We start from the raw sequence: 23,414 nt of genomic DNA, 5'->3' as shown, positions 1-23,414 counted from the left end.
TTAATGGACAAGGTCCTGGCGCCAATGCTTGGGAGGAACGTATACGCCTATGTAGACGACATGGTGTTGGCGTCGCAGAACAGGGTGCAGCACATGGCAGACTTGGAGGAGTTGTTCAACACGATATCCAAATACCGCCTCAAGTTGAACCCCGAGAAGTGTGTTTTCGGGGTAGAGGCCGGTAAATTCTTGGGTTTCCTGCTCATCGAGAGGGGGATAGAGGCGAACCCCGACAAATGTGCGGCTATTATCGCCATGAGGAGTCCGACCTCGGTAAAGGAGGTTCAACAGTTGACAGGGCGGATGGCGGCGCTCTCGAGGTTTGTTTCCGCCGGAGGAGAAAAGGGGCACCCGTACTTCCAGTGCCTCAAGAGAAACAGTCGCTTTGCATGGACTGAGGAATGCGAAGCGGCTTTCGTTAAGCTGAAGGATTACCTGGCGACGCCTCCAGTTCTCTGCAAACCGGTAACGGGCGTGCCCCTCCGGTTGTATTTTACTGTAACAGATAGGGCCATCAGTTCTGTGTTGGTCCAAGAGCAGGACCAGAGTCAGAAGCCCATCTACTTTGTAAGCAAGGCCTTACAGGGAGCTGAGACAAGGTACCAAGCACTGGAGAAGGTGGCGCTGGCGGTAGTGTTCTCGGCTAGGAGGCTCCGTCATTACTTCCACAGTTTTACGGTGGTGGTAATGACCAACCTCCCTATACAGAAGGTGCTGCAGAAGCCCAATGTGGCAGGGAGAATGGTACGCTGGGCAGTGGAACTGTCAGAATTCGACATACAGTATGAGCCTAGAGGATCCATCAAAGGGCAGGTGTATGCGGATTTTGTAGCAGAACTTTCGCCCGGAGGTGAGCAAGAGGTGGAAGCAAGTTCACAGTGGCTGCTCTCGGTTGATGGCTCCTCAAACCAACAAGGGAGTGGCGCGGTAATAGTGCTGGAAGGACCCGACGGCATACTGATCGAGCAGGCCTTGCGTTTTGCCTTCAAGGCAAGTAACAACCAAGCAGAATATGAAGCCCTGATTGCAGGAATGCTCTTGGCCAAGGAGATGGGCTCACAAAATCTCCTAGTGAAGAGCGACTCCCAGTTGATTACGGGGCAGGTGTCGGGTGACTTCCAGGCGAAGGACCCCCAGATGGCGGTGTATCTAAAATACGTCCAGTTGTTGAGAGGGGCGTTCAACGCTCTTGAGTTGATACACGTCCCGAGAGAGCAGAATGCCAGAGCTGACCTGCTCGCAAAGCTGGCCAGCTCAGGCAAAGGGGGTAGACAGAGGACAGTGATCCAGGAGACCCTCAAAGCTCCGCGTCGATTCGTGGAAGACAACAGGGTGGATGTCCTCCAGATTTATGCATCAAGGGGAAGGCCGAGGAGTCATTCCTCATTAACCCAAGATACGCAGAGGGCGCCCCGCATCAGTATATACGCGGGTGCGTCTGAGGAAGAGCAGATGCAGGTTTGTGTCCTGTCCACGGGAGACACTTGGATGACGCCCTATAAACGATACCTGGCGGATGGGGCCCTTCCAGTGGACCCTGAAGAGGGTAAGAAAATCAAAAGGAACGCCGCAAGATATACCTTGGTGGATGGGGTGCTGTTCAGACACGGTTTCGCTCACCCTATCCTAACATGCGTCAGTGGCGATGAGTGCACCAGGATAATGGCGGAGCTGCACGAAGGCATTTGCGGAAGCCATGTAGGAGGAAGGTCCTTAGCCTCCAAGGTAATACGCGCAGGTTTCTTCTGGCCAACAGTGAAAGAGGATTGCGCACGGCACGCCCAGCGGTGTAAGCAATGCCAAAAGCCCGCCGACTGGCACAAGGCGCCGCCAGAAGAGTTGCGGTCCATATACAGCCCGTGGCCTTTCCACACATGGGGAATTGACATCCTGGGCCCTTTCCCACTAGCAATCAGGCAGATGAAGTATCTGATCGTCGCCATCGAATACTTCACTAAGTGGATAGAGGCAGAACCCGTGGCACAAATCACTGCACATAAGGTACAGCATTTTGTGTGGAGAAACATCGTGTGTCGCTTTGGCGTACCCAGGCGCCTGATATTTGACAACGGGACCCAGTTCGCCAGTCAGCAGTTGAGAAATCTGTGCGCTGAGGTGGGAATTAAGCAAGTGTTCGCGTCGGTCGAACACCCCCAGACCAATGGACAAGTAGAGTCAGCAAACAGAGTTTTGCTGAGGGGGTTAAAAAGAAGGTTAGAGAAGGCCAAAGGGGCGTGGGCGGAAGAGGTGCCAAGGATTGTGTGGGCATACCACACCACGCCCCAATCCTCTACTATGGAGACGCCGTTCAGTTTGGCGTACGGGTCGGACGCGATGATTCCAGTAGAAATACACGAAAGCTCACCGCGTTTTCAAAACTTTGTGGTGGAGGAGTCTAACGAGGAGAGACGGGTAAACCTAGATCTACTAGAAGAGGCCAGGGAAGAAGCTAGAATAAAAGCTGAAGCGATGAAGAGAAGAGTGGAGCGGCAATATAGCTCTAAAGTAAAGCCGCGACAGTTTCAGGTGGGCGACCTAGTGATGAGGAAAGCTCACCCGTACGAGTTGGAGAATAAGCTGTCTCCCAAGTGGACCGGGCCCTTCAGAGTTACTGAGGCTAAGGGCAACGGTTCGTACAACCTGGAGACTTTAGATGGAGGCCCTATCCCGCGCAGTTGGAATGCAGCCAACTTAAAATTTTATTTCAGTTGACCTATGTAAGCAGCGCCACGTGGATCAAGTCGAATGACAGAAGGTCCCATCAGCTATACAAGGAGCGCCACGTGGATGGCACAGGCAAAGCCTTGGGCTCTTCGCTGTTATCAGGCGTTGACCAAGGCAAGGATTAAGGTCAATAACGAAGTAAAGGTAACGCCCGAGGCGTTGCCAGGAAGGACGTAAAGGGCGACGACAGACGAGATGTCGCGGGCGTCGCCAACCCAAATACCGACAGGCGTCGCCTCCCCGATACCCACAGGTAGGAAAGACTGTGGAGGGAGATGAAAGCAAAGAAAAGCAAAGTTAGTCACAGGCGTCGCCTCCCCGATGCCCACAGGTAGGAAAGACTGTGGAGGGAGGCGAAACCGCCGAACGCCAGCGAGTCACTGGCAGGGTGTTCCCCGATACCCATGGGCAGGAAAGACCATGGAGGGAACAAAAACCCCACAGCACTCAGCGTTTTAGACACCCGGGGACGATACGGTGCTGCTTTAGCAGGCCTCTCCTTAGGCGTGGGCGCCGAGCGTTAAAAGATCAAAGAAAGAGCCTTTCGGTATCAGAGACGTCCCGTGGACGATACGACGCCACTTAGTGAGCCTCTCCATGGGTGTAAGGGTTGGCGGGCGACCTTACCCAATCATACCAAACCGCCCAACGAAGTGTGAGAAACGGGCAGAACACAGATAAAATAATTGAAGCGTATGAAGGGAAAAGATGAGAACGAGATCCCATAGGCAGAATCGTATGTGAAAAAGAAATAAAGACAACCATGCGAATGACCCAAATCAGTAACAAGAGTACGGATAGGTCAAAGAATTACAAGTTTTGGCAGATAAAATCAAAAAGCGAAGGTAAAGAATGAAGAGTTAAGCTTGAAGAGGAAGGTGGCGGATGAGGGGCAGCAATTCAGTCGTTCAAATCCATGGGCACGACCTTCCCGTCGACTATGTGGTGTGTGGGGTCGTAGTTCGAAAGGTTGACGCCAGGATTCTCGCAAGACGCCTGGGACAGGGCCTCTTGGAACCCCTCCTCGAAGGTGCCCGCCATCTCCTGGATAAGGGACTTTTTCTCCTTCTCCAGTTCCTCAATGGCGGCGTCTCCAGAGGCCACCTGCTTCTCCAGAGCCTCTTTCTCCACGCGAAGCCGGCTAACCTCGACCTGCAGTTTGTCGTAGTCAACTCGGAGAAGGTCCATACCTTTGGCCTGCGTGGCCATTTCCTCTTCCATCCGCTCCACCTTGGCAGCCTGTTCACAGCAACGGTCCTTCAGGTCTTTGTGAGTTTCTGCATCCGCTTTGACCACTTCCTGAAGGCCCGCCACCTGTACTTGGAGAGAAACTTCACGAGCGTAGAAGTCAGCCTGGAGCTCCAAGGCCTCTGCCAGTTTCCTCTCAGTTTCCGCCCTGGACTCTTGTGCTTGTTTCAGGGAGGAACAATAAGCCTCGTTCTGGCGTCCCAGGATCCTCATCTCCTCCTCCAGGGTAGTTGCCTTCGTTTCCAAGGCCTGGAGAGTTTGAGTTTGCAAGACAGCGTTTCTGGCCTGGGAGCGCCATTCGAGGGCCACCGCCAAGAAGGCCCCCAAATAGAAAGGCATACCTTCCCTCCTGTCGGTACCTTCTGGCATAGTCTCGCCGCTGAACCCCCTCATCAGATGCATGATTGGAGGGGGAATGGCAATGAAGTCGGGGGCGGCAGCGTTGGGAGCCGGGGAAGCAGTGGTTTCTGGCGGCGGCAGAGGCGGCGCAGATTCAGCACCTTCGCCCCTTTCCTCTTGGAGAATCATAGGAGGGAGTGAGGTTGCGCTTGGAGGGTTGTCCATAAAGGAGTTCCCTCCCTGTGGCGACGTCTCTGCCGGGAGGGGAACCCGCGCGGATTTTCTCCTTCTGAAGGGCGCCACACCCTCCGATTCCTCATCGTCTGACAGAATCTCCAAAACCCTTTTCCCTTTGTCAAGGGGGGTGGAGCCGGGGACGAGGCCACAGCCAGGGGAACAGCGGCGATAGGCGAAAGAGAGTTGGGGGTTGGAAGCAAGTCAGAGCCAGGTGGAGACGTCGGAGATGGGCTAGAAGCAGCTTCAGCAGTGACTGGAGGCGGCGGTGTCGGAGCCGGTGGGAGAATCGGATTGGCAACAGGGCTGGAGGAGACGCCTGCCTTGGCGGCACGAGCCTCCTTCAGTGCTTTCGCCAACATTATTCTTTTGGAAGCGCCCATCACCGATCCTACATCAAGACAGGCCAAACAACAAGGATTAGTACTAGAGCAGTTATGTGGATTCACAATACAGGAAGAGATGCGAAATGCAAGTAACATTGTACAGTGAAAAATGGTAATGCAGATAACCGTAACAACTAATGCATCATAAATCGCCAAGAGCAGATACCGAAGTATGTAGAAAGCCCATGGGCATTGAATTCGTTCGCGATGAGCTTGACGGTATCGAAGACTATCCCCAGTCCCGCCAAGGCTTTGCATATGTCCCGGTCAGGCGGGGCAAGTTCGTCCAGAGCCAAGGGCTTCATAGTTATGGGTTTGTCTGTCCAGTACAGGGGAAAGCCCTCTAGAATGGTAGGATCGCGCTTGGTCGTGCGTACCTTGAAAAATTTCCCCTTCCAGCCTTTGAACGAATTCTGGAAGAGCGTAAGGATGATGCACCCGGCGATCCCAGAAAAGCTCATCCAGAGGCTTTTCCCTTGCTTCTTTACCTCGAAGAAGTGGAGAAAAACGTCCACAGAGGAGGGAACACCTAGATAGCCGCAGAGAATTTGGAACCCCCTCACGAAAGCCCAACTGTTGGGATGGAGTTGGGCGGGAGCAGTGTTTATCTCTGTCAGTAGCTCTTTTTCGAAGGGGGTGAGGGGTAGACGCAGGCCCACCCTTTTGAGCACCATCTGATAGAGGAAGAAGAAAGCGCATCCCCCAGTATCCCGTGAGTCCGCGCAAACGGGCATCCCAGGTCGCACTCGGCTTACCAGGACTTGGGAGTCATGACTTTTGTGGAAAGCATTGAAGTTATAGAGAGCAGGGTCCCCCCTGTGGACCTCCACGTCCTCAACGGAGTTCAGGAGGGAACATTCGTCCAGAAGTTCGTCGGGGGCCCAGTCATATTCGCCCTTATAATGTGACTTGGGGAGCGGGGGAGGCGCGGTGGTCTTGGTTTTTGCCATCAACGCCAATGCTGAAGATCAAAAGAGAAAGAAAGGGTTCAGAGAAAAGGGGTTTGGAGAGAACAAAAGGGGAAAATGGAAGAACCCTAGGAGCGCCCTACCCGCAAGAGAACGAAGGGAAGCGAAAGGAACAACGAAGCATACAAACAATATCCAGAGAAATACGAGAATAACAACAGTCCCAGGCAGTTTCCTATAATGCGACAACAGTGAAGAGTGGAGAGTGCTCGAAACCGTACCTTTGCTGTTGAAGTGGAGGCGGTAGGAGAGCGCAGGAAGGGGAGAATCGCAATTGCAGAGAGAAGAGGTTTTGGAGGCAATGAACAGGGCAGAGTAGCAGAGTGAATGAATGTAACAGTAGGGTGAGCGCGGGGTTTGGAGTAACTTAAACGTTACATTTCGCGACTCAAGAAGCGCTAACTAAGGGCCATAGGATCGGGCCACGCGTCAGAGGGTTGATTGCCCAGGGGAAGCGCAAGGGTCTCTAAAGGAGGGCCACGCAATGGGCCACGTGGCGCGCGATCAAGGGTAGCCCAAAAGGTGTAATCATCCCCATTTCAGGGAATGTCCAATCGCTCATTAAGAATACCCCTGTGGTTCAGAAAATGTCGCGTCAGTAAATTCGAAAATTTGCTGAGTCAGCAGAGAATGACACGTCATCAGGAAGGCACGCGGATGGTGGAGGCAAGGCTTTAGTCTTTGCGCTGAAGACAAGTCTTCGGCTTAAGACTGGGGGGCTTGTGTACCGTCCCGTATCAGGGCGTTGACTAAGTCAAAGTCAACGACCAGAAAGTCAAAGTCAACTTAAGGTGTCGCCCAGGTGTAGAGACGCCAGGAGGAAGCGTCGCCAAGATAGGACCAGGCGTCGCCAAGGCAAGGCGTCGCCTGGGTGAAGGTGTCGCCAAGGCAAGGCGTCGCCTGGGTGAAGGCGTCGCCTAGCCAGGGCGTGCCCAGATCAAACAGTGTAAAGGTAAGGCAATCACAGTATGGTTCCCCGATACCCATGGGTAGGAAATACCATGGAGGGAGCGACGCCGTGGGAAGCCTCAGGACCCGATATCTCGGGAAAGTGATAAAGAGAAGGAAAAGGTGGCTTCAAGGCCATAGTGGTAGTACCAGTGAAGGGCAGCCTGACTCGTGAAGTACCCCTGCCGCCCCAGAGACGCCTTCGGGACAGATATGACCCAAGAGGAAGGTCACGCCCAGGATAACCGGGTGCAGGGTGCGAGAGGAAGGCAGATACGCTCTCAGAGTAAGTGGCTAGATACTTGGGGGCATGAGTTGGCACCCAAAAAGCCACCCCTAGCGCAGTAGCACTCCCAGGCAGGAGGACCCACACGCAGAAACGTCCCCAGATGGGCAGAAACGCCCCCAGATGGGGTCATGGCGTCGTGAGGCCCTCCACGTGTATGACAGCAATGCCGGAATAGAAACACCCTCTAGTCAGGTGCCAGGTAATTAAAGATATTCAATACAGTTTCCCTTTCGAGCATTCAGGTACTATTAGGGCTCCCGAGCGTTTCAACGTCTTAAATGCGCTACGTTTCGTAATTAAGCGCTTTAATGAGTGCGTTACGTTTGAGATTAAAAGCGCTTTAAGGCGCTTTAAATGTTGGGGCAGTTTAAATAGCGCGGAGAATGTCGGAAAAAGGGTTGGAACCTTTGGCAAACTTAGGAGAAACTCTTTGGTTGCTTGCCCGTGCTTTAAAGTTACGAACAAGGGACTGGAGAATATTTTTGCCTAAAGGAGACAACACACACACACAGATACACAGTTCTTTTACCACCTTCAGAGTGCCACACGCGGTGCTCAGATACGTGGGTGGACAGTTTTTTGGTGTTTCTTGCTGGCTGACTTGAGCGTCGGAATGCAAACGGCCGCTAGGGCGCCTCTTTGTCCTCTTTTTTGCAGGAATTCACAGGCAATCAGTGGGAAGGAGTCCTTAGCTGACGGTCGAGGTCGCGCACGAAGACGTCCCGGTCAACCGGACGGAACACAAACTGAGAGGGATTCCCACCAGCGGTTTGCACAGAACCGGCGGGCTCGCCAGATACTCCTTCAGTTTGACGAAAGCTTCCTCGCACTCTTTCGTCCAAACGAACTTATTATTGCGCCGCAGACACTGAAAATAGGGATGCCCCTTTTCTCCGCTGGCCGATACGAAGCAAGATAGGGCTGCCATCCGACCTGTTAGCTGCTGGACTTCTTTCACCGTAGCTGGGCTCCTCATCGCCAAGATGGCGGCACACTTGTCTGGATTGGCTTCTATTCCCCTTTCAGTCAAGAGGAAACCCAAAAACTTTCCAGCCTCCACGCCGAAAATGCATTTCTCCGGATTGAGCTTTAACTTCAACTTGGCGATCGTCGTGAACAATTCTTCCAAGTCTGCAACGTGCTTGCTTTTTTTCGGCGAGGTCACGACCATGTCATCGACGTAAGCTTGCACGTTCCTTCCCAGCATTGGTGCAAGTACTCGATCCATCAGCCTCTGGTACGTGGCCCCCGCGTTCTTCAGCCCAAACGGCATCACCTTATAGCAGTAGCACGATCTCTCCGTCATGAAGGCTGTCTTCTCTTCATCCATGGGATGCATCTTGATCTGATTGTATCCCGAGAAGGCATCCAGGAAACTCAGCAACTTGCACCCTGCAGCACTGTCGACCAGGGCATCAATGCTTGGTAAAGGATACGAATCCTTTGGGCAAGCTTTGTTCAGGTCGGTGAAATCGACGCACATGCGCCATTTCCCGTTACTCTTCTTTACTAGCACGACATTTGCCAGCCATTCAGGGTACTGGACTTCCCTTATGTGGCCTGCAGCGAGGAGTTTCTGTGTTTCGTCCCTGATCGCCTGCCTCCTCTCCTCGTTGAACTTTCTTCTCCTTTGTCGCACTGGTTTCACCAAGTTGTCCATCGCCAGATGATGACACAAGAAGTCGGGATCAATCCCGGGCATGTCCGAAGCGGACCATGCAAACGCGTCCAGATGCCGCTCAATCACCTTGGCGATCTGGTCCTGGAGCTCGACCTCCAGAGATCTTCCCAGCTTGAAGATCTTTCCCCCGATCTCCTTTTCGAGCCACTGCTCGACAGGTTTTGGCCTGGATTCTCTGGCGATCACCGCCCTGGCGATTCCCTGCTCCCTCACTTCCTCAGGGCGATTCCGCTCCTCTTCCTCCTCCAGACCAGCATTCTTCTCCCCCAGCTCAGCGTCCACCATCTCCACATCTCTTCCGGCGGCCTCCTCTGTTACCGTCGATCTAGGCTTCACGCCGGGAGGTGGGGTGGTTGTTACATAACTCACCGACCTCTTGTTTTTCAGGCTATTCTCATAGCACTTTTTCGCTTCTTTTTTATCAGACTTGATCGTGATCACCACCCCCTCCATAGACGGCAACTTTACCTTCATGTGCCGGGTCGACGGGATTGCGCCTATCCTGTTAAGCGTGGGCCTTCCCAACAGGATGTTGTATGCTGAAGGAGCGTTCACAATGAGGTACTTGATTTTCTCCGTCCTCGACCCAGCCTCATCTGTAAACGTGGTTCTCAGCTCAATGTACCCCCTGACCTCCACCTGGTTGCCAGCGAACCCATATAGACACCCTCCATAGGGCCTTAGCTGGTCAAGGGGCAACTCCAGCTGCGTGAAAGTCGGCCAGAACATCACGTCTGCCGAGCTCCCTTGGTCCACCAGAACTCTGTGGACCTTCCTTCCCGCCGTAACCAACGAAATGACTATGGGATCGTTGTCATGAGGCACAACGTCCCGAAGATCCTGCTTGGTGAACGTAATGTCCACTTCCGGCGAGTGATCTTCAAACATATCCACTGTCATCACCGATCGCGCGTACTTCTTCCTCTGCGATGCGGTGCATCCACCACCTGAGAAACCCTCTGCAATGGTGTGGATCTCCCCGTGGATACGCATCTCGTGTTGCTGGGCTTCTCCACCTGCTGGCTGGGAACTCGACGCTCCCCCCGTCCTCCTGTCCAGCAGATAGTCATTTAGGAACCCGCTCTTAACCAGATCGTCGAGCTGATATCCCAAAGACAAACACGAGTCCAAAGTGTGGCCAAAGCCTTGGTGAAACTCGCACCAGGCATCTGGCTTTGACCCCAGCACCTTGTCGCCCACCTTCTCAGGCGCTTTCAACCTAGCAGATATGTTAGGAATGGCGATCAGATCCGCTAGTCCCATGACAAACTTGTGCTTAGGCGGGCGATTGTATTCCCGGCGTGCTGGTTGCTGGCGTGCTTGGCTTCTTCCCTTGTTTCTTCTATCGTAAGGATGGCGAGTCCTCTGGTCCTTCCTGGCCGCCGCCGCTGTTTCCAGCACCCTCTGCGGCTGGATCCTGGTCTGGGCGCGTGGCCTGGCGGGAGCCACGCTGCCTCTCTTCTCGGCGACTTCACTCTCGTCGGCGATGTGAGCCACCGCAAGTCGCCTGACTTCAGCAAACGTCGTGGGGTGAGCCCTGATCAAGGCCTCGCAGAATGGTCCTGGCTGCACGCCCTTCTTGAAGGCATAGACCAGCATTTCTTCATCCTTGGCCGGCGATCTGACCATCTGCGTTCCAAAGCGATTCAGGTAATCTCTGAGGGACTCTCCCTGGTACTGCCTTATATCAAACAGATCATAAGACACCCTGGGCGGTGCCTTATTCACGATGTACTGCTCAACAAAGATCTTCGAGAACTGTTGAAAATTGGTTATGTGGCCGTTAGGCAGGCTCACAAACCACTCCATCGCCGTTCCCTGGAGCGTACTCACGAACATCTTGCAGTAGACGGCGTCTGACCCTCCCGACATCATCATCTGCGTATGGAACGTGGTTAGATGAGCCTCTGGATCCTCCACGCCGGTAAAGACAGCCTTAACCGGAACCACGCTCGTGGGAATAGGCGTGTCAGTAATCGCCTGAACAAAAGGCATTGGGAAAACACGAGGTGGCGTCGACGGCGCCACCTCTTCAGCAGAAGAACGCCCTTGCTGCTCCTGAAGAGCTTGACGCAGCTCCTCAGTCACTTTGCTGAGCTCCTCGTTCCTGGCGCGAGAGGCGACCAGGTCCTCATGCATTCTCGCCTGCTCTACGCGTGAGGCTTCCACAGTTTCCTGCAACGAACGCATCATCTCTGCCATCTGCGCCATGGTCATGGCGGCGGCGCCTTCGTCAGCAACGGGCGCAACTGGACTTGAACGATTGCTTCTCATTTTTCTCATGAACCCAGCGAATCTCAGAATGCAGCGAACGACACTTCAACCACGATCGAATCAGCGATCACTCGGAGAAAACAGTGCGAAGCTGCGCAAGAAAACTCAAGAACACCGTAAGCCTTCAAAGAAAACCACAACTTCACCAGAAACCGCCGCTTCCCTGCGGACAACCAAACGAGCGAAAGAACTCGAACTTCCACCAAACAGATTACGTGTAAACAGCAGGAAACCTCATTCCACCGATCGAAAAGCCAAACGAACGGTATAAAACGCGAATTCACCGAACGAAACTCAAGCAAACAGCGAACGATGGTTGCACCAGCACACAACCACGCAGAAAACATCGAAAACTTCCAAGAACTCACGCTGTGGATGGGAGCAAGTTTTACACGGCCCCACGGTGGGCGCCTGATGATCCTGCCTGTTGACCAGAACGCTGGAAACTGCCTCGTCAAGGGATCGACGTGTGCACCGCTTCGAACCTCCGTTCCTCTTCGAGATCCACCTCAAGAACCTGCAAAGAAACAGAGCGGCGCCGCTGCGGCCGATCGCACTCCAACGCCCAAGTCAGTGACAGTATCACTAAATACTAAGAGAACAAGAACCGTGCAAATCCTCTCTCACAGTAAGCTCTATAAATCGCAAGCGTAAAGAGTATAATCTGAACGTGCGTACCTCAGAAAGTTTGTTGAGAACTCTTATATACCTGGTTGTTTTCTCTCTCCTGGCAGTTACAGACCTGGACACGTGGCTCGCATCCAGTCGTACACGTGCCATCCTCTGGAGCCTTCTTGACTTGGCGCTGCTTCTACTCTCATTTTGGCTAAGTTACTTATGCATGGTACTGCCCAGTGCATAGCTAACTTGGGAGTGCGATCCCTACTGGAACTGGCGAGTTAGGGGCCTTCATACACCTTCCCTGTGGTCTCGCCGGCCGCCTTCATAATCTGCTTCTCCTTCATCTTTGGCGATGTGCTTGCTCTGGCGATCTCCGATGACTAGGTCGCCTGAATCTACATCTGGCGACTTCATCTTTAACCTGCTGATCGCCGATTCTGGTAAGCTGGAAATCGGAACACGCCAATATAACAACTGGCGACTACACGAGCCCCCCGACTTCCTTCCCTTTTGCCAACCTGGCGCCTTGCCAACACGCCTATACCGTAGCAGGATGCCACGTCATCACTCCCGACCACCAGGGCGGTACAAGTAGTATCATGCATAAGTAACTTAGCCAAAGGAGAGTCAGAAGCAGCGCCCAAGTCAAGGAGGCTCTAGATGATGGCACGTGTACGGCTGGATGCGAGCCACGTGTCCAGGTGTGTAACTGCCAGGAGAGAGAAAGTGCCCAGGTATATAAGGGTTTCCCAATGAACTTCTGAGGTACGCACGTTCAGATTGTCTTCTTTACGCTTGCGAGTTCTTGAGTATACTGTGAGAGAGAACATTGCACGGTTCCCTGAGAGTTCTTGAGTGTTATTCTTGAAGTATTTGGTGGTTCCGTCACTGACTTGGGCGTTGGAGTGCGATCGGCCGCAGCGGCGCCGCTCTGTTCTTTTGCAGGTTCTTGAGGTGGATCGCGGCGAAGGACGGAGGTTGACGCGGCGCACACGTCGATCCAAGTTTGACGAGGCAAGCTTCAACGTTCTGGTCAACGGGCAAGATCAATATATATATATGAAAAAGCGAATAGTTGATTCTAATTGCTGAAAGTTCAAAAAGATTGAAAAAAGGAAGAATCTATTCTTATTGATGAAAAAGAAAGAGAAAGAGAAAAATAGGGGGGGGGGATCATGTTGAAAATCATGAAAATCTAGAAAGAAAAATGAGGAAAAGTGTGAACTCAAAAGAAAATGGTGATTAGATAACACTGTTGAACCAAGTGGTGTTCAATGTTTTGAAGAAGTCAAATCCTTTGAAGGATGATGAAGCCTCTGCTTTGCTTGATGCTGCTGTGCTGGTTTAAGCTTTGTTCTGGGTAGTTCTTTGTTGTAATCAACCCTTAGATTAAATCTCAAAGCAATTAGCATCTCATTTTTATCAAAGCAAAATGTTTTTCAAACTAAGTTAAAACAACCGATTGTTTTGTCGAAACAACCGATTGTTTACACTTAGATGTTTTGAGAAAGTTTGAAAACTGTTTTTGAATGGTGAATTTTGTTAAGTAACAAAACAAACGATTGATTCGAGGAAACAATCGATTGTTTGTTTTAAAACCATAACAAAAAAACTGTTTTCTTTGACTGAGATTTAAAAGCTTTAACTGAATACGCTCCAGTCATTAAATGCTTTGACCAATCAACTTTAAATGCAATTAAGAGTTTGTTAAGATTTGATAACAAACTATATTCTTAGATATACTCTGAAAAACTGTTTTAATGTTTTAAGAATCTTGAAACATAGTTTTTGATCTAAGAGTTTTTCAAAGAGTTATGAGATTGCTAAAGAGTTGAGAGATTGATCAAGGTGCTGAATAGGATTCTGCTTGTATTTTCAGATATTCATCTGTAACAAGTGTAATCTTTGAAAACTGCTGAACAATTTGTTTGTGTGTTGCTGAGATTGGCTGTGTGTTCTTGAGGTGTTCAAGATCAGCAATCTTAGTGTTGGCCAAGGAGAGTGTGTGTCTTGAGGTTTTCAAGGTCATTCTCTTGGTTGTGGTGTAAGTAATCAAGGTGTGATTGCTTAGTGGATATCCTCAGGGTTTCTGAGAAGACTGGATGTAGCTCTAGTTTGGAGTGAACCAGTATAAACAACTGTGTACAATCTCTCTATCCCTATCTCTTTAAATTCAGTTTGTTTGATTTTTGCTGGTATAAACAACTGATTGTTTTTCCTGATATTACAGTTTTGCTTGCTGTTTTGGCTAACTGAATTGCTGAATCAATTGGTTTCTGAAATAAGTTCATTCTAGCTTTGAAAAGTTTGCGAAAACCCCTTTAAACAATTCACCCCCCCTCTAGTTTAAAGCTATCTTTTCTAACAATTGGCATCAAGAGTTTGGTTCTTGAAAGTCATTCAAGTTGATCCTAAAATCTTTCAAAATGGCTGATAGACTACCGTTTGGGGAAGGTGCCTCAATAAATAGACCACCCTTGTTTTGTGGTTTGAATTACCAGTTTTGGAAAGTTAGAATGAAAATATTTATGGAATCTCTTGACAAAGGAATTTGGGATGCAATTGAATGGCCCTTTTATCCCTATGTTTGAAAAATATGGTTCTGTCATTGAGAAGCCATGGTCTCAATGGACTGATGCAGAAAGTAGAATGGCCAAATTCGATTGCATTGCCAAAAATATTATAACCTCTGCTTTAAATTCTGATGAGTTTTTCAGGGTCTCACAATGCAAATCATCAAAAGAAGTGTGGGATACTTTGGAAGTCACTCATGAAGGAACAAATGAGGTGAAAAGAGCTTGAAAGCATGCTCTCATATAAGAGTATGAGATGTTTAGAATGCTAAAAGGTGAAACCATAGCTGAAGTGCAGAAAAGGTTTACACACATCATATATCACCTTATGAGCCTTAACAAGACGTTTGATAAAGAGGAGCTGAACATCAAGATCTTAAAATGTCTTGATAGAGCATGGCAACCAAAGGTAACTGCTATTTCCAAATCTAAAGATCTAACATCATTAAGTGTTGCCTCTTTGTTGGGAAAGCTTAGGGAACATGAGCTAGAGATGAATAGACTCAATGTTCAAGAGAGTGAAGATAAGCACACAAGGAGCATAGCCTTGAAAGCATCCAAACATAAGGGAAAGCAAGATTCAAGCGATGATAGTGATGAGGAAAATCTTAGTTTGCTGTCAAGAAAATTCAGCAAATTCTTAAAGAGAAACCGCAACAAAGACAACAACAAGGATAGGTATGGAAACAAGAAACCCAATGAATTTAATTCAAATAACTATACTTGTTTTGGTTGTGGTGAGCAAGGTCACATAAAGGCTGATTGTCCCAACAAGAGCAAAGAGAAAAAGACAAGCTAGAAGGAGAAGAAAGGCAAGACAAAAAGAGCCTACATTGCTTGGGATGAAAATGAAGTATCATCATCAAGCTCTTCATCAAGTGAAGATGAAAAAGCCAACATATGCTTAGTTGCTGAGGATGATGATGATGATTCTTGCAGTTCAAGTGAGGTAAGTTCATGTGCTTCCTTAAATGAACAAAACTATAGTGAATTGCTTGAAGCTTTTCAAGAAACTCATGATGAAGCTAATAGATTGGTTCTTTCAAACAACCGATTGAAAGATCTTAACAATGGGCTTGAAAAGAAAGTTAAATCACTTGAAGAGGATTTGAGAAAAGCAAAAAGTGATTTTGAAAAATTGGAAAAAGATTTCAAAAATGCCTCTTGCAAGTGTGATACTCTCAATTGCACAAATTGTGAAAATCTTGAGAAAAAGGTTCACTATCTTGTTCAAACTGTGGACAAGCTTTCAAAAGGAAAGTCAAACTTTGAGAATGTACTAGCATCTCAAAGCTGTGTTTTTGGAAAGGCTGGTTTAGGCTTCAAACCACAGAACAAGCAAGATAGATTTTCAAAAAGTTTTTTGAGAAAATCAGAAAAACAACCGATTGCTAAGACGAAACAACCGGTTGTTACATGCTTTTACTGCATGAAGAAAGGCCACTCTGTTAGATTCTGCAAAATTAGAAAATATTATGTTCCTAAAGGTTGTATGAAATGGATTCCTAAGGGATGTGATGTTTCTAACAACAAAGAAAAGCCAAATGGACCCAAATTTGTAAGGGGACCAAATCTTGCAACTTGAATTTGTTTATGCAGGAAAAATAAAGAGAAAAGGAAGAATTGAGCCTTCTGATCAAGCTGTTAAAGAAAAATGAAGTCATTGAAGCTGAATCAATGATATGCAAAAGGTCAAAACAGTGAAAAGAAGCTTTCTTGATCAACAAGCAATTGGCTCATTGAAGAAACAACACAAGGATAAGACCTTCCTTTTATTTGTTATCAATTTCTGTTGCAAAGTTCTTTCTTATGATTAATTGTCTTTTAATCAATGTCATGTGCTTTTATCTGTTTATGTTTATGGTTAAAAATTGCAAAATCAAATTTTTAACTGCTGCAGAAAAACAACCGATTGTTTTGAGTCTTACAGCACTATGTAGAAATTAATTTAACTGATTTTTGAATTTCTAGCCGTTGCAGATATTTTTCAAAGGGAGAATCTTGGTCAAAGGATCTGTGTTGAAAACTGATCATGTTCAGAAAGGATTTACAACAGTCATAAAGGAATATATTCCAAAATCTTGGAAATTCAAGAGACTTAATGACTAGTCAAAGATCACATGTGAAGACCATGTGATTTTCAGCTTTTTCTGACTTTTTCAGTACAGAACAGAGTCAAGTCCTCTCTCTGGAAATCAGGTACCCATTGAATGAAATTAAATTCAAATTGATTCTCTTTCTACTATAAAATCAGGTGCAGATTTCTTTCATCAAGAACAACCAATTGCAACATCTCTTGCACCATCTCTTGAAATTTTTCTGTGAAGTGAGTTTTCATCTCTGCTGTCATGGAATCAACCCCTCCCACCTCTAAAAGAGTCAAAACCAGAGCTGTAAGGTCTAGAGGAAGGCTTGAAAGCTGGTTTTCTGGTGACACCGATCTCATTGAGAAGTATAGATATGAAACAAGTGTCAAGAAGATAAACAACCCCAAGGTTGTGTGCTTTGACTGGCTGAAAAGTCAAAAGCTTGACAATGTGAGGAGGCTTCTCAAAGACCAATCACTCAGAAAGTTTCTGGAGCTCAAAGGAAACATTTATCCAGATTTGGTGAGGGTTTTCTACACCAACTTGAAGTTTGAGGGAAACAACTTAGTCTCTCATGTGAAAGGTGTGGAGATGTAGATAACCCATGAGGTTTGGGCTGCTGTTGCTGGGCTTAAGTTCTCTGGATTAAGAGTCAACAAAGGAAACCTTGGTGTGGTGGAAGATTCAACAAAATCCAGTTCTACAAAAGTTGCTTGAAGAACAAACAATCTCAAGTTAGCACTTGCTCGGTTGGAGGCTTGAAGATTGATGAGAGGTTGCTTGCTCTCATTGTAACTTGGATCCTAACTCCAAGGGGCAGTAACCACTTTGTGTTAACTGAAGAAGATCTGGTTTACATCTTCTACATCACCAAGAAAGTGAAGATCAATTGGATTCACATAATCAAGGAACATATGCAAAAAGCCATGAGGTTAGGCGATTACCACTATCCCTATGTTGTTTTAATATCTAAGTTTCTACACTATTTTGAAGTTAATCTTGAAGATGAAACTTCTGAGCTGGTCAAGTCAACTCAAGAGTTGAACAATGGATCACTCAGCAAGATAGGCTTCACAAAAATAGGTGGAAAATGGTTAAGTAAGGATGGTGATCATGGTGCCTCATCAAGTGGTGCTGCTCACCTTGAACAAGATGAACCTGCTGACATGGATGTTCAACATGAAGATCCAGTTGAAGATTTTCAAGATGCAGGTCCTAGTGCTGATGCTAAACATCAAGGAGAAAGAATGCAAACCATGTCTCCTTTTGAAAGACTCATGGTGAATAGGCTAGATACCTTTGCTGAAAATCAAAGGAGCCTTCATGATCTATGTGTTAGCAACTTTCAGAGGATAGACACAAGGTTTGACAACATGGATGCAAGCTTTATGACTCTGGACAAACAGAGCGAAGCTGTCCAGAATCAAATCTTTGATCTTCAGTTTGCTGATGAAGAAGACTGAGAGAAAAACAACCGATTGGCCATCGAAACAATCGATTGTTTTTGGCTGTTCTCTTTTCTGGTTCTAAATTTCTTTCCTTCTGTTGTTGCTGTTTTATTTCTGATGTAATTGGAACAATGTTTTATTGTATCTCTTATCTTTGTCTATTTGTGAAGACAAATAGGAGGAGATATATGTTGTGTTTGTGTTTCCAATTTGTATTAAGTTTATGTTTTTCAAAGTTGTTAAAAACAGTTTGAGTGATGTTATTTGGTTTTGATATTAGATGTTTTGAGAAAGTTTGAAAACTGTTTTTGAATGGTGTATTTTGTTAAGTAACAAAACAAACGATTGATTCGAGGAAACAATCGATTGTTTGTTTTAAAACCATAACAAAAAAACTGTTTTCTTTGACTGAGATTTAAAAGCTTTAACTGAATACGCTCCAGTCATTAAATGCTTTGACCAATCAACTTTAAATGCAATTAAGAGTTTGTTAAGATTTGATAACAAACTATATTCTTAGATATACTCTGAAAAACTGTTTTAATGTTTTAAGAATCTTGAAACATAGTTTTTGATCTAAGAGTTTTTCAAAGAGTTATGAGATTTCTAAAGAGTTGAGAGATTGATCAAGGTGCTGAATAGGATTCTGCTTGTATTTTCAGATATTCATCTGTAACAAGTGTAATCTTTGAAAACTGCTGAACAATTTGTTTGTGTGTGTTGCTGAGATTGGCTGTGTGTTCTTGAGGTGTTCAAGATCAGCAATCTTAGTGTTGGCCAAGGAGAGTGTGTGTCTTGAGGTTTTCAAGGTCATTCTCTTGGTTGTGGTGTAAGTAATCAAGGTGTGATTGCTTAGTGGATATCCTCAGGGTTTCTGAGAAGACTGGATGTAGCTCTAGTTTGGAGTGAACCAGTATAAACAACTGTGTACAATCTCTCTATCCCTATCTCTTTAAATTCAGTTTGTTTGATTTTTGCTGGTATAAACAACCGATTGTTTCGAAGAAACAACCGATTGTTTTTCCTGATATTACAGTTTTGCTTGCTGTTTTGGCTAACTGAATTGCTGAATCACGCTCCGACGCCCAAGTCAGCGACTGAACCACCAAATACTAAGAGAAAACTCAAGAACTTTAAGGAACTGTGCAAAATTCTCTCTCAGCGTTCTCAAGACTCGCAAGCGTAAAGAAACAATCTAAACGTGCGTACCTCAGAAGTTCGTTAGAATCTCTTATATACCTGTGCACTTTCTCTCTCCTGACAGTTACACATCTGGACACGTGGCTCGCATCCAGTTGTACACGTGTCACCATCTGGAGCATCCTTGACTTGGGCGCCACTTCTTACTCTTCAGGGTTTTGGCTAAGTTACTTATGCATGACACAACTCAGTGCATAGCTGCCTTGGAGCGTGATCTCTTCTGAGTGGCGAGTTCGGGTGCCTTCGTACACACCTTCCCTGTGGTCTCGCCGGCCGCCTTCATGATCTACTTTACTTGTTTCACCGTATATGTTCAGGTAAGCTGTCTCCCGACCTCATCCTCTGGCCAGCTGGGAAATGACTATCTGACTTCATCTTCGGCGATGTCCTTGTTTCGGCGATCTCTGGCCACCACGTGGTCACGGGTTCGCCTCTGGCGACTTCATCTCAAACCCGGTGACCGCCGGTTTGGGTCTGCTAGAGATCGGGGCACGCCAACTTAATAACTGGCGACCACACGAGCCCCCTGACTTCCTTCCCTTCTGCCAGCCATGGGCCCTGCTCAACACACCTACATAATAGCTCGATGCCACGTCATCACTCCCGACTACCAGGACGGTACAAGTTTTTATATTTGTAAACTAGTATAAACTACCGATTGTTTCTGCGAAACAACTGATTGTTTTTCTGGTGCTGTGCTTTTAGCTTTGTGTTTTGAAAATCTGATTTCTTAATCAAGATATTCTCGAAGTAATTTCATTCAAGGTTTAAAAGTTTTCGAAATCCCTCTTTAAACCATTCACCCTCTCTAGTTTAAAGTCATACATTCTAACAAAAAACAGTTTTAAAACATTTAAACAAGCCAAGTGACAAACAACCGATTATATCGATATTTCAACCAGTTGTTTTTCTCTTTGCTTAGAAAAACACTTTTCTTTTTAAAACAGATTGGGCAAGCTTTGTGCAAGGGTTAAGAAGTGATCTTTACATAGATTCTAAACACTTTAATCTAAACCCAAACCAAAAGCAGCACAACTTCAAGCTTCATCATGGATTTGAAACATCAAAGCTACCATGCTCGACAGTTCATACACATCGGGTCGCATTGTAGACACTCGATATTGGATGTTTGAACTTACCCTGATCCTTTCTATTGGATTCACAAGTAATCTTTGGATCATGTGTTAATCTCTGTAGAAGCATACTTAATGAGTCTTCTGGAAGATGAAGAAGGATTGAAATGAAATCCAATGATTGTGATTGAAAATAGATCCATGTCTGGTCTATATGAATGTATGAAATTGATATTGAAATTTTATATGAGAACATATAAAGAAATGTTTATAAATGATTTGTTTGATTGGTTCTTTTAGCATGTATTAGATATGTTATGGAATTTCTTTTCATTAGCTTACCCTTGTTTTTCTTGTTGTGTTTGAACTACGATGACTGTACTACGTACACGAGCAGATGATCATATAGATTTTGGAGGGTCTGGAGAGATTTATAGTGATGTTTTGAAACTTATATTGTAAATATTTGTATTTTTATAAGCTCTAATCATGGATTAGGAATGTTTTGAAAAACTTTAAGCTTGTATATAAATATGTAGAACTTGTATTGTTATAGTTAGAAGTATTTTTGGGGTGTTACATTTAATGGTATCAGAGGGGTCATCCTTAGGATAACCTGAGGGTAGTGGGTTTATTTCGTTTCTCCTGCGTGTAGATTTTTGTTTAAGTCTAACTTCAAGACTTAGTTAAAAGTTTATAATAGAATGTTTAACAAAGTTGTTTTTTTGAAATCTTGTTTGTGTTCGAGTCAAACTAGTTGTTATGAATAAAGCTAAAAGTATTAAGAATGAAAAGAATCTTGATAGAGTGGTGACAGTGCACACTCATGACTGGATCAAGATTATTTTCTATCTTAATTTTAAACAGTTAAAAAAAGTTTAGAGATAAGTCTTGATTGGTTTTGTATCTTTTGTGTGGTTATTTGTTTTAAGTTAATTTGTCTTAAAGATGTAGTTGGAAACTTTTAGTAATTTCTAACTTAATTCTTTATGTGCTTAGAAGATGGCACGTAAACCACCTACTCCTCCTCCATCAGTAGATATGCCCAACTTAGCTCAGGCAATAACAATGATGGCAACAACCTTGCAACAACAGAGTGCTACTATGGCACAACAACATCAGGCTGCCCTTCATCAATTAGAAATAGCTAGATTAGCAGCAAAAGCATCTCAACTTCATCAACAACCCCATACCTTTAGTTTGGAGGAATTTCTGAGACACAATCCACCAAAATTTAATGGGAAGGTAAATCCAAATGAAGCAAACAAGTGGGTGAGAGACATAGAAAATAGTTTTGAAGCTACTCAATGCCCCGAAGAAAGAAAATTATCTTATGTCATCTATATGCTTATTGAAGAAGTTGAGTTTTGGTGGATAGGTATGAAGCAGATGATGGAGGACAAAGGAGAAATTGTCACTTGGGAGAGTTTCAAAGTAAGATTCCTGGAGGAGTATTTTCCTAATAGTGTCAGATATGCAAAAGAAATTGAATTCATGCAGCTGGAACAAGGAAATCTTTCAGTCATTGAATATGTTACTAGGTTCAAACACCTAGCTAGATTCTACACCCAGACCATGACTGAGGCTTGGAGATGTAGAAAATATAAGTTTGGGTTGAGGCAACAGCTTAAATAAGTGGTAATTCTTATGTCCAATAGAGAATTCCTTGCTCTAGTGGAGAAGGCAATGGTGGTGGAGAGTCTGAAGATTAGTAATATAACCATTAGGCCACAAATGGTGGGAGCACCTTCTAGAAGCACACCCAAATATGAAGATAAAAATAAACCTTATTCCAGACCTTATGCCACGTGGTGATGACCCTTTCCAAGTCATCAAAAAGATTAATGATAATGCCTATGAGTTAGATATTCCTGATACATACCTTGGTAGTCATTCTTTTAATATTAGTGATCTAACTCCTTTCTCTATAGGTCTTCAAAATTTGTGGACGAATTCTCTCTCACCGGGGAACATAATGAGGACCAAGCTCAATCTAAGGCCCAAGCCCAACCCATGATTACATCATCCACCATCCTCTGAGAATTACTAGAAGCAGGGCACAAGCATTAGGAGATGAGAATAAATTGATGTCTCTTTTTGTAATTTCTTTAGAGTATATTTAAAATATAACATAAAAGGGAGGTGTGAATAGGAGTTTAGGGCTTATGAGAAGAAGTAGCAAAGTCACACTTTCCATGTGAAGTCACACCTACCATGTAACTAGTTTGGGCGGCATTTTCAAATGCTTCTTCCTTTGATTTTTTCCACCATAAAACTGGACCACTACTAGTATAAATAGGAGTGCTTGGTTCATGTAAAAACACATTGAAATTGAAGTAAAGTTATTATACTTAAATTGAGTGAGAATTTGTGAGACTTGTTTCTCCTTTCCTAGTCCTATCTTGTGAGTCTTTGGGAATTCTCAAGTGGCGGCAACCTCACTCATCTTGGAGTCTATTCACCTTCCAAGTGGCGTGAAACATCTCCCTAGCTTCAATCACATAAATTCTTCCTATCACTCATCTTCTAGTTCCATTTCCATTCCATTCAATTCCTAAATATGATGTGTTGTTTTGTTCTTCATTTCAATCGGTTCATATGTCTTCCTTGTTCATTCTAATTGGTTTAAATGTGTTGTTTGCTGTTTTAATTGGTTAATTTGTTCTTGTTCTTGTGTTCATGTTTCCGTACCATGTTTAGCATTCATTCATCACCAATACTTGTGTTTTTCCTTTGATATTTGGAAATGAACCTTCACATCTGCTTAACACTTGTTAAGTTAATGTCCAGTGGGGATTTTCCTTAGATTTCTCAACTTAATTGCTTACGAATTTCGATCCTAATTCTAAAAAGTGTCACCTAATAAATCAACCTAAAATCAACTCACATCAACTAGTGAAACAACTCCGTGGAAGAAGTATTCCCATGGTGAAAGTATTGTGGGATCTCATATCTAGAGATTCCACTTGGGAAATTGAAGAGAACATACGAGCATCATACCCTAATCTCTTTATTGGTAAGTTTTTTTTTCAAGTACGGAAGTTTTTGTAGTTGGAAATAATATTACAGTGTAAAAAAATAAGAAACTCACAAACACCCCCCCCCCCCCCACGGTTCTTTTCCCAATTTCTTTCTCTCTGCATCTCTTCCAAGTTCTATTGTCTTCCTTCTCTCTTAATTTTCTCTCCTAATCTTCATCTATTTTAGAATCTGATCATACCATGCTGTAGTTGAGGATTTAAGGAACATTTCTACCCGATCAGATTTTTAAACAGAGTAAGTTCATTTTTGTTCTAAAGATCCTTTATTCTCTTTTTTTTC

General features: G+C 45.6%; 1 protein-coding gene across 1 annotated transcript; it reads left to right on the top strand.

Moving 5' to 3' along the window:
- The first annotated feature begins 21,095 nt into the window (after positions 1–21,095).
- On the top strand, positions 21,096–21,728 carry LOC137834011 (uncharacterized). The gene has a single exon (XM_068642078.1). It carries the CDS (start codon positions 21,096–21,098, stop codon positions 21,726–21,728), a length of 633 nt encoding a protein of 210 aa, XP_068498179.1.
- The last annotated feature ends 1,686 nt before the right edge of the window (positions 21,729–23,414 follow it).

The sequence above is a fragment of the Phaseolus vulgaris genome, chromosome 5, assembly GCF_000499845.2.
Source record: "Phaseolus vulgaris cultivar G19833 chromosome 5, P. vulgaris v2.0, whole genome shotgun sequence".
Classification (NCBI taxonomy): domain Eukaryota; kingdom Viridiplantae; phylum Streptophyta; class Magnoliopsida; order Fabales; family Fabaceae; genus Phaseolus; species Phaseolus vulgaris.
The sequence above is the reverse complement of the archived record's forward strand: the minus strand, read 5'-3'. Positions and strand labels throughout refer to the sequence as shown.

What these genes read in the sequence shown, in the direction of transcription:
- LOC137834011 (XM_068642078.1), top strand. Translation starts at nt 21,096, where the DNA reads ATGGCACGTAAACCACCTACTCCTCCTCCATCAGTAGATATGCCCAAC.